The sequence below is a fragment of the Acipenser ruthenus genome, chromosome 2, assembly GCF_902713425.1.
Source record: "Acipenser ruthenus chromosome 2, fAciRut3.2 maternal haplotype, whole genome shotgun sequence".
Taxonomy (NCBI): Eukaryota; Metazoa; Chordata; class Actinopteri; order Acipenseriformes; family Acipenseridae; genus Acipenser; species Acipenser ruthenus.
The window spans coordinates 64,941,460-64,952,801 of NC_081190.1; the positions used below are offsets into that span (position 1 = coordinate 64,941,460).

The following is an 11,342-nucleotide window of genomic DNA, read 5'->3' on the forward strand; positions in this document are numbered from 1 at the left end:
TTCTTTATTTTTTTTTTATTAAGGTCACCATGACTGAAATTCTTCAGGCTCATCTCCATGCATGAGAAGTTGCTCACTAAACGCATAGCTATTGTCACCTATGTCTTGAAAAACATATTCATCACTAGAATCTTCACAGCCATCATCCCCTCTTCTGTAATGTCTCGTGTCCATTTTGCTGTTAATGCCATTTTCTTCTTTGCTGTCTTCATGCTCACTGTCTTCATAATCATCTTCACTGTCACTCCCCTCCAGCTCCTGCTCCTTCTTGTTGCTGTTATCTTCATCATCACTGGCATCTTCATCAGTTTCACTATCACTGCTGTCATCATCTTCGTCACTTTTGTGTTTGACTTCAAAGATTTTAATCCTCTTCTACATGCAAAAAAACAAAATTGTATGTGATGGATACATTGTGATGTTTGGAATAATTATATGCTGCAAGGTTTTTCATGTACTGTACTTAAGTTTCTTCAATTAGGCTCTGCCTTGTCTATAGCAATAAATACTGCCTCTTGATGATATTGAGTCTCACGCTATTTCATTTTTTTCATTTTTCTTTTTGGATGAAAATATCAGACATCTATTTTCCCCCCTTTGTTTACATTTTAGTTTTTCCTCCCTGAGCTACAGCAGAGATTGCCGATGACATTCACAAAGTGAGTGGCAAGAGGACCCTAGAAACTTAGAAAGCTTGTGTGCCTACTTATGACTGAGAAGCAACTTGTTTCTCAAAACTCACCCTTTTATAAGCATCTTCACTGTCCCTGCTGTCATCTCTGGTATTCCCATGTTCACCTGAATCACTCTATAAAAAATATTTATATATATATAATGTTTATAATATTGTGTTATGTTTGAAGCAATTACCCCATATTTATAAAAAAAAAAACAGAAGTAAACCCTGATTTGTTTCTTATTAGTTTTGTAGCAAAACAAAACAAATAAATCAAATGACACATTACCAACATCGCTTTAATAATAATGCAAAAATATCTGTCTTGATTTAAAATGTCTGTGTATTGTTGACTTACCTCCATTTCTGAGGTATCATCATCTTCTTCAAATGTCTGTAAAATGATATATTATATACTGTGAACATATGACCATCATTACAAGGCATACATACAACGGTGTAAAATATTGCTTTATAGCCTTGGAAAGCTTAACTGGAGTTTCTTTTTATGTCCTTTCTGAACATTCACATTTGGTCTGATTTTTGCCGCAACAATGTAACAATGTCTCCCTCTGGGTGCTGTCAAAGCTCACCACCCTGCCTTACAGGTCTGGCTGTGCCAGGCCTCACCTCATGGAGGGTGCACCCTACTTCTCTCTAGGCCTCCCATGCAACCATTGCTTCAGCTTTGTGAAATATTGTGTGATGAGTTACCTTGTCTTCTGAAGTATCAATACTGTTATTTTCGTCAGAGCTCTGTAAATTAATGATTGACAGTGTAAATATTTCTGTTATGACTATGGGGAAAAAAGTAAATTCCTTAACTGTTTATTATGAAACATAGCAAAAAATGTGTAGTTTAGAAGACTTCATTTTAATACTACTTACCGTGTCTTCTGAGTCACTGTCGCTTTCATCAGAGGTCTGAAAAGATATAATTAACCTTGTCAATATCGGTGTCAACAATATCACTCAGAAACAGAATTCTGGTGACACAACAAGACCAAAGGTGAAGCTTGAATGTTTTATTCATATCACCAGAACAGCTTTAATGGGTATTAGTTAGGATGACATTTTGATGGCAAAGTCGGTGAAGACATTTGAAGTTTACAGTTATAACTGTAAATAATGAGCCTGTAAACTCATGTAGTTTACTCAGTTGCAAACGTTTACTACTACTACTAATACAAATAAAATAAGGCTATTCTGCACAGCCAGAACAAGACTGACACTTTCATACAATGGTTATATTGTACATATGACAGATCATCAGTAAATAAATACATACATAAATAGATGATGTAAAGATTTTAATGATCTAAGTGATCTAATAATCTAAAGTGGTGGTTCTTAATACTTAAGAAGCATCATTGTGTCTTGTGTTGTTCATAAATGCTCAATAATTCACCCCTGAGGAAAAAACCCTGTACGGGTAATATGTTTAAAGGCTGGCTGTTTGACGTACTTAGCCAAATATACTTTCTCCTAAAAGATTTAAGTTACCTTGTCTTCTGATGAACTGCTTTCTTCAGAAGTCTGTAGAGACAAAATGTTGATGAATATTTATAATATGTAGTATAATATGTGATAATAATAATAATAATAATAATAATAATAATAATAATAATAATAATAATAATAATAATATGTAGCATCTGATTTGGTCTAATCGTTTAAAACCTGTCCAAACAAAATAGTGAAAATGTTTTAAATATGGTATGTAAAGCATTGAATATGCAAGCAGGTACAAATTACCTGGTTTTGTGATGAACTGTTTTCTTCAGAAGTCTAGAAAGACAACAAAAATCATTGTTAATGACATCACCGATTCTATACATGTTATACATTTTAATTGTTGGTTTAAGAATTTTCTGCTAAGAATTAAACTCGGAATAGGCAGAAGTTGAAGTTACCTTGTCTTCTGATGATTCTGATGAACTGCTTTCTTCTGAAGTCTATAAGACACAGAAACAAATACATTTATAAACAAACAAATATACAAACTAACAAACACAGTATTTGACAATGTCCAGTAGTAATAAATCAGGAAATGATCAATATGTAAATCATCTGTCAACTACTCATATGCAAGATCATTGTAGTGCTGCACACAATTCATTTATTTATTTGAACTATGCAGAAACAATTAATTGAACAAAACAAAACAATTAATCTGACTTGTGTATAACAGTTGTATAAAGTCTGGGCAAACCAGTTGGGGGAACTAAACCTTGCTTTAAATTGCCCATGTATTTTTAAAAAACATACTGTCATTTGAACATTGAATGTAAATGTCAATCACCTGGTCTTCAGAGGTATCATCTTCTTCTGAAGTCTGTAAAATATATTGAAAATGCAAAAACATGAATGATTTGACTGACCCCAAGTATCCAAAACTAGCCTTAATAGCCACTACCACTACCAGACTAGTGGAAATACAGGCTAACCAATTGTTTCATGAAAATACTATATAGAACACATTATTAATAAAAATAGATTTCAGTCAACAGTTACACTATTATTATTATTATTATTATTATTATTATTATTATTATTATTATTATTATTATTATTATTTATTTCTTAGCTGACGCCCTTATCCAGGGCGACTTACAATTGTTACAAGATATACAAGATAGGTATGAATGTACATGGATGTTTAAATTACCTCGCTTTCTGATGAACTACTTTCTTCAGATGACTGTAAAGAGAAAATGTATAACACAATTAAAATTGTGTCACTAAAGGTATTACATGAAGAAATGTAAACTAGAAGTAAGAGGTCATGAGTTTAAAAACCCTCACACTCAGTTATGGCGGACTATTCTCAAACCTCCGTTCCTTGCAGTGTTTAGCTTGATGTACGCCTCAGTAAATAAGAAATCTCTAAAGGACCTTTACTCTCTTTTCTCTTATGAGAACAAACCTCCTAGTGGACCCTATTTACAAACTTTTAAGTTACTTGCAGGGTTACGTTTGATTATAACTTTGAATATAATTGAATTGTACAATATTAATAGAAAACTATACTGTTATAGACCATAATTACAGTGCAGTTAATCTGTATTTAGAAGCTTATCTGATTGTTTCAGTTATTTTTATGCTGCACTATTGAAAAGATATAAACATAGAAATGTGATTAAACAAATATAATAAACTTCCTAAGTAATACTACAACTGAATCTTACAAAAAGAGACTTACTGTATCTGTATTCAGATCTATGCCAACATTTTGACTAGACATATTTCTCAGTGTCTGCAATAAAAAAGGTTGTATAAGTTTATTTTAGTGTTACTACTTATACATTCTTTTGGTGTTTTATAGTTATGAATGATGTACTAGTAAATCTTAAATATTTATTGTAAAGATTGTCGTGCAGTTACCGTGTCTTCTGATGTATTTTCTTCAGTCTATAAAGAAATAATAACAAAAAGGAGATTAATGCCATTTATAATTAATACGGTAAATTTAATAAGTCATAATTTAATAAGTCATAATACATAGGTTCCTGTGGAGATTATTTTTTAAATACATTAATAGAATAATCATATTTAAAAATCAAATAAGTTTAATAAACATTTTGTTGGATATTTTAATGACAATTTAATTTGAATTCCTTAAAATGTCCCAACCAATTGGTTGCTTCAGCAGTTACAGTAAAAATCGCCTGAATGTTAAGTACATATAATGTTTTCTGAGGTAATACTTGTTTCCGATGTAGTGTTGGTTTCCTAAAAATATAAATAAAACTTACACAGAACAGAAACAAAGGTATAGATATTATAGAGAAAAACACTGTAGTAAAGTTGTGTATATAATATTTTTCAAATTATAGTATTTAGTATTAACAGTATTAACAGAGCTTCCTGTATACTCATGATACATTTTTCATTTTAGCATTTAGCTTGTACTTCGATGGTTTATATATCAGTCTTGTGTAGTACAGTACTACATATACAGTTTAAAAACAACAGTGTATAAGAAGTCACACCTATAGGGATGAACAGAGGTTATTTTCCAAGGTCAGGTAAAAAAAAAAAAAAAAAAAAAAGATTTACCGGCAATTAGTGTTGATATTGATTATATTAATTTATTTACATGCCTCACTCTCAACTTGTTGGACTAGATTATCATTATTATTTTTTTAAATCATCCAGCATCTTTTTTGATCTAACTCTATTTTAATTGTTACATTGCCTGCCAAGGTTGAATTATGTCATTTTATTTTAATTATTTTAATTATGGGCACTTTTCTTCTGGCAACAGTAAATGTTATTCATAAGGAACGGCTACAATTACTTTACCTTATAAACACTACTTGATCACTTCCTTTTCTTTCTAAGTTGGACATTAGATACACCTCCTCCGTCGCTTTACCATCTACAGCTTTAGAAATCACATTTGTGGAATGAGTCCAAAAAAGAAATGCTATATTCCATGTTCCTTGTGCATTGCCCTATTTAAAGTATGCAGAAGCATGTGTGTCCCATTGTATACCTTTTATACGATATATTTAATATATTTGTGAATGGCTTACAGTATGGTTTTCTGGCCTCTTATCTTTCATTTCACCATTTTGAGAAATCTGTTGGAAAACAAGAAAACAAAAACACATGAATACAATCCGATCATTATTGCATGTACCATTAATCAAACAGCATCAGGTAGTTGATACTAAGTACTTACTGGGACAGTGTAGACTACACTCAGCAGATAGAAAATGACAATGACTGTCTTCATTCTTGCTGTTAATTTCTACCAAAGAAAAGGTACATTTTTGTTATCAGACTGTACTGCTCCTTTTTTGTATTATAGCTATAAACCTACATTTAGACCTACATTTAGGTACTCAAAACAGGACATATTTACCAACACCTATTCTAAAGTTACAAAAAATGCATTTTTTGTTATTCCTTATGGTCAGATAAATAATGCGTATGTACTGACTTTTCAGGTTTATGAAGCAGCGTAGAGAAAGATATCGTAGCAGGAGGATCGTGTCTGCTACATTAGCAAGGGTCACAGAAATATAAATAGATTATTTTATGTAAAATTTGCATACACAGTCATTTCAGTATGTCAAACTACATAGTAATTTCAGCTGCAAAATGCAACAAAGTTGTATACATTTGTATATTGTATGTATATCATGGCTACAGACATCAAACTAAATAGGATATACTGGAAACCCATTAATAAGGCTTCCATTAATTTCCAATATAGAGCAATACTGGCTGTCTTATATGTGCCTTTCCAAAGCGAAAATGTGTGCACAAAACAGCTAAATAAAACACAGTAATACAGTAAATAACATAACAGAGTAAAAATGATCAATTCATATTCTCACCTTGCAGTTTAAAATATCCTGGGTTTGTTAACTTCAATGCTCTGAAAACAATTTGTTATCCTCAGTGAAATTGTCTAAAGATTCAATTGATGAAGCCTGAATTTAAACTCTGCTACAGGTATCTTGCAACCAATCAGAACTTTTTCATATCAGTATGACAAGACAAGGTGTAAGTGACATTTCCTACCAACCTACAAAACCCCTACACTTCCTTCTGTCAGAGAGGCGTGTTTGTTCTAAAAGCCTCTTGTGGTTTAAAGATGTTTACACTCCTTTCCTCTCCATTGACTGCCTTGTCAAAAGTTTCTAAATTTAACTGATTATTATATAGTCTGCTCAGAGTGAACACAGAGTTTTCGCCCACATTCTTAAGGTTGTAATAAGTGTATCTTCCGGCAGGCAAATATTTATGTTTCTCTAGAAATAAAAATGAACTGTTTCATACTGTTTAAAGACATTGTTCACTATTTAAAATGTAAGGTAGTACTGTACATTCATATCAAGTGGTATGTTTTGTAAGGCCTACATCTCATAGCTAAATATGCATTCTCCAAATTGTTTGTTTCTGTGAACTCAAAAATAAAAATGCGATGTGGTCAGAGCCACATTGGACTTCCTTAGGGTTTTCTAATGTCATTCAAGTACATAGATAGAGAAAGACACTCTGTGTATCTAAAGCTAAGCTTGAATTTCTGCTTTGCATACTACCATCCAGTGCTATAGCCAGTGCTAACTGCTAATGCAATATGCATAATAGGGTGAAAATGGACGCAAAAAGATTTAACAAATGCTTTTGTGTCAATGTCTGGTGTTGGCAGCACACGAGTGACTTAAATGTCAACCTTCAGGCAAAAATTCGGGGGGTGTCGGAGAGGGCTCTTCTCTCTCTACGATCTCCATTTGCTACCTCAATCCTGTCTCAATCCAGTCCTCCCGCATAGCCCGGATGAGACCAGCCACGCATAGTTTTGGGTAGCAAGGCTTTGCCTCTGCTCCTGAGCTCCGCCTTGAAACCTGACTCCCGAGCTGCACCCTGCCAATTCGTCAGTCCTGAGTGGACAGAGCGGGAGCTTCTCTTTGGCTATCTTATCTGTCAGTCCATATTCACCTATATAAGCACGATTCTAATTCCGGTCTTTGCCTGCGTTTGTTTTCTTTCCAAAACACTCAGCAACTGATTTGCCTTTGACCGGCTGAGCTATTTATAATAAATAATCGGAAATAACATCTCCTACCAGAATAACATCTCTGAAGAAATTACCACAATGGATTCTGATATATCATCAATCGAATCCGAGGATATACAGCCTGGGCAGCTATCTCCTATGATTAACATCGCTCCCAGGCTCGTATCATATCCTCTGCCATCACCACCCAGCCATGGCTCAGTGTCCTCCCGACCAAAGCAGATCAGCATTTACAGAGGGAAAGAACAAGTGCAACAAAGCAATATTTGGATAATTTTTTTAAGTTAAAAATAAATGTCTGATATTAAACACCCTAACTTTCAATGTCAGATTGTACATTGCTACATTGTTTAAGAGCTGCAAGATACAGACGCAGACAAAATATTGGCACTCTACACTTAATATCACCACTCGCATCCAGTTCAAGACTCTTGTACTCGCCTACAGATGCCTTGACCAGACTGCACACAGCTACCTCCAGACCCTCATCTCTCCCTACACACCCACTCGACCTCTCCACTCCTCTGCACTAGAAGACTGGCTGTATCTCCTCTACGCTCCCCTGCCTCCAAAGCCCGCTCCTTCTCCACCCTCGCCCCGCAGTGGTGGAATGACCTTCCTACAGATGTCAGGACTGCCCAGTCCCTGACCACCTTCCGGCGCCTCCTCAAGACTCACCTCTTCAGACAGCACCTGTAGAACTCCTCTTTTCTCTCTGGACCCTTTATCACTCTTCCTTAATGCACTTTACATGCACTTATCTGCTCCCTATTTTACTGCATTTAATCATGTACTTTACAGAGTATTGTACTGTAATCTGCCACAAGTGTTATTTAATCTGTAGTATTTTGCATTTAATCGTATCCTGATGTAACTATCACTGACACTGTTATCTGCTCCGATATTACTAGAACTGAAGTCATTGTATTTATCTTGCTCTTAATTGTATTAATACTTGTACTATGATTCTTGAAATGTATTTTTTATTTATGATTGTAAGTCGCCCTGTGTAAGGGCGTCTGCTAAGAAATAAATAATAAAATAAAATAATAATAATATAAGATCATTCAAGAAAACATATTAAATACAAGCATTTAGTGAACAATAGCCAGTAATGAATATGACAAAGACCAAAATACACAATTCCTGGCAGTTTAGCAAACACTCTTTATAAAAAAACAAAAGCACTTAAGCAGTTTCAGATATTTGTTCATGATGAATGTATTGACACCTTTAAATTAAAAGTCTGTAAAAAAATAATATATTAATTGATTGAAAACAGTTACACAGTAACTAAGCTGCATTATAAAGTCAATAGCCACAAAAATAGGTAATTCTTTCCAACATCTGTTGAAGAATGTTTTGGCAACACAGCAGATGATGGTCAAGACACATTTGAGAAAAGCACTTGTAGCAAACTACAACACAGAAAACAACTAAGTTTTGCATCACTCTATAAAATTAACTAATTTTGCTTCATAAAGTTGAATGAAACCTGCTGAATAATGTTATGTTGGCATATTGAATCACATACCACTTTGTAGTTTTCCATATACTTAACGAATAACTGACAAAAAATGAAAAAATATGACATTTAAAAAAAATACAGTACTACTATTATGGCTTCCGGTAGACTTTTGAAATATAATTTTGTAGTTTCTTTGATTACATAATGTTAAATAAAATATCTAAATTATTTTCATATAGGTTTTGTTTTAAAATGATGTCTCAATAGTAAAATTATAGGTGATGGAAAACTTTTGGCCATAGCTGTATACATGTAGACCTCACTGCAAACCACTTTTAAAGACAATTCATGAAACAAACCATCTTAAATAAGCCAAGAAAGATGAACTGGAATCTGAAGCATTCTTCTACAAAATTCTCTGGTCCGATGAGTGTAAAACATAATGTTTCCCCAGAAATGGACAAGGGAAAAAACTTCTTCAATGAAGAAAACGTTGTACCTATCATCATATGGGGGTGTTTTAGCAGTTCAGGGACTGGAGACATTTATGTGATTGAAGATCGAATGAATACAGCCATGTATCAAAACATTTTACAAAGTACGATACCATCTGCTTGTAGGCTGATTGGTAGACAGTTTATCTTCCAACTCAACAACAACCAAAGCATACGACTATGTCAACTCTGGAATTCTTGAAGAAAACAAAGATAAACGTTCTGGAATGGCCTTCGTAATCACCAGATCCCAACCCAATAGAAATGATTTGGACTGATCTGATTAAAAGTTTGTCCCCATACTGTACTTCCATGTCCATGGAAGTCTGTGTACCCCTCCTGTGCCTAGCACTGGTTCAGGCCGGGCTGGAGGCTCTGTTCTGGGCAGCAGTCGGCCGTTTGTCCCCATACTGTACTCTGCGTGCTTCCAGTGCAAGGAAAGAAATGAACGTAAATCAGCAACAAGATTATTTCAGAATGAGGAAATGAAAGATGGGCCAGTCCACAGGCTGCTGTAAAGTTAGCAGTTTAGAGACAACAGGACAAAATATACCAATGTTTAAAATATTATTAAAAAATAAATAAAAATATCCACTCTGTCTGAGCTGAAGGAAATATTCAAGGCAGAATGGGCCCAGATTTCACAGACAAGATGTAATATACTGTTTAAGAATTATCATAAATGTCTGAAAGCCATAAAAGAAAAAGGAGGACACACAATATATGAACAAATATTTCAAATTGCTTAAGTGTTTTTGTTTTATTTTATAGACTGTTTGTTAAACTTCCAGAAATTGTGCATTTTGGTCTTTGTCGTTTTAATTAGTGGCTAATGTTCACTAAATGCTTGTATTTATATACAGTATATATTTTTAATTATCTTATATCAAGTGTAGGATGCCAATGTGTTTGTCTGCTACTGTATGCTGCTGCAGAGAGTATTCAATTTGTGTTGTATTTTAAGTAAGGTCCAGATTATGTAAAATACTAGGGGTGTGCTGATACCGTAATTGCCTTTATGAAGTATTTATCGGCAGGTATTAAATAAATGGATTAATTAACATGTTGATTTCAAAACAAGAAAAGCTGTCCTTCTCTCATCTTTACAATTAAGTACCAGTCAATAGCAATAAACTTCCACATTGAGTGTTTTAAAAAACGCTTAGAAGTGAATTTTCCTCTCATACAGGACGCTGCCATTTTCACTGCCATACTGAGGCTGTAAGCTGACATGGATTTATTTAATACCTGTTGATAAATACTTCTTAAAGGCAATTGTGAGTGCGAATATCAGAAAACAAGCTGTGGAATGTTAAATGTACTTTATTAATCAACTAATTCTACCAAATAATAACTGCAGACAACTACAGGAATAACTGTATATTGTTAAAGTGTTCTGTAGTAATTCTAAAGTGAATGTAGTTCAATTTAGGAATTATAAGCGGTACAATATTTAACAAGCCTATTTTAGCCGGACCAGCTTAGTAAATGATTACCGGTATTACTTTGTCTCAGCTGGGCGGAATAGTTAGTCTGTATTGCACCATCCTTATAATTATCCTAACTACCTTTTATTTCAAAATTGTTAGAAAAGCGTATGCTATTAATTATAGTGGCTGAGAATGATTCACTATTCATGCTCAAACATAGCTGCTACTAGGGGTCTGACTAAGAAATAAAACAGGAAATATCTCAGACATCCTGTGACACCACATACAAGTGACAGTACCACTAAGTGGGATATAGCTATACCCAGAAAACAATGAAGTAGTATTTAAAAAGATACTACAGTGGGAGATTTGGGTATTTGAATGAGGGTGGTTGCTGGTATGTTATTAAGACAGAGATAATTTAAATGAAAGCAAAAGAAGGTTGACAGAACCACTGGAGTAGGCTGGTTTGTGATGCCTCTAGTTGAGTGGAGCTCCATCGATGCCTGGTATGGCTCTGCATTTTGGACGGTCCCAGAACTCTATGATCATGTTACATGAATTAAAGCTACATCTGAAAGGCAGACACAACACATACACTTGTTTTTTTTTTCTCCTTTTGATAATTTGCCTTTGTTTCTTGAGAACCTCCTAGTGGGCCATCTTGATTTAAGCCCTTTGGACTTTTCTGCTCAAACTGGAAGTACAGTAAAAGAATCACTCTGCACACAAATCAGCT

General features: G+C 34.1%; 1 protein-coding gene across 1 annotated transcript; it reads right to left on the bottom strand.

Annotated features, from left to right (window-relative positions):
* Positions 1 to 6,138, bottom strand: LOC117409139 (serine-aspartate repeat-containing protein C-like). Its single transcript, XM_059007531.1, has 15 exons — positions 6,025 to 6,138; positions 5,364 to 5,432; positions 5,215 to 5,262; positions 4,061 to 4,087; positions 3,879 to 3,932; positions 3,345 to 3,377; positions 2,979 to 3,011; positions 2,590 to 2,631; positions 2,432 to 2,464; positions 2,180 to 2,212; positions 1,565 to 1,600; positions 1,391 to 1,432; positions 1,035 to 1,070; positions 743 to 808; positions 1 to 375 (listed from the first exon to the last, which is right to left on the bottom strand). Exons 2-15 carry the CDS (start codon positions 5,415 to 5,417, stop codon positions 25 to 27), a joined length of 888 nt encoding a protein of 295 aa, XP_058863514.1. The 5' UTR covers positions 5,418 to 5,432; positions 6,025 to 6,138; the 3' UTR covers positions 1 to 24.
* Between the last annotated feature and the right edge of the window lie 5,204 nt (positions 6,139 to 11,342).

Excerpts from the sequence above, each read along its gene's own strand:
- LOC117409139 (XM_059007531.1), bottom strand. The coding sequence starts at position 5,417 with ATGAAGACAGTCATTGTCATTTTCTATCTGCTGAGTGTAGTCTACACT. Across the intron at positions 3,933-4,060 it reads AAAATACATCAGAAGACACG|ACACTGAGAAATATGTCTAG; the intron begins GTAACTGCACGA and ends TTTTTATTGCAG. Across the intron at positions 3,378-3,878 it reads TAGATCTGAATACAGATACA|TCATCTGAAGAAAGTAGTTC; the intron begins GTAAGTCTCTTT and ends TTCTCTTTACAG.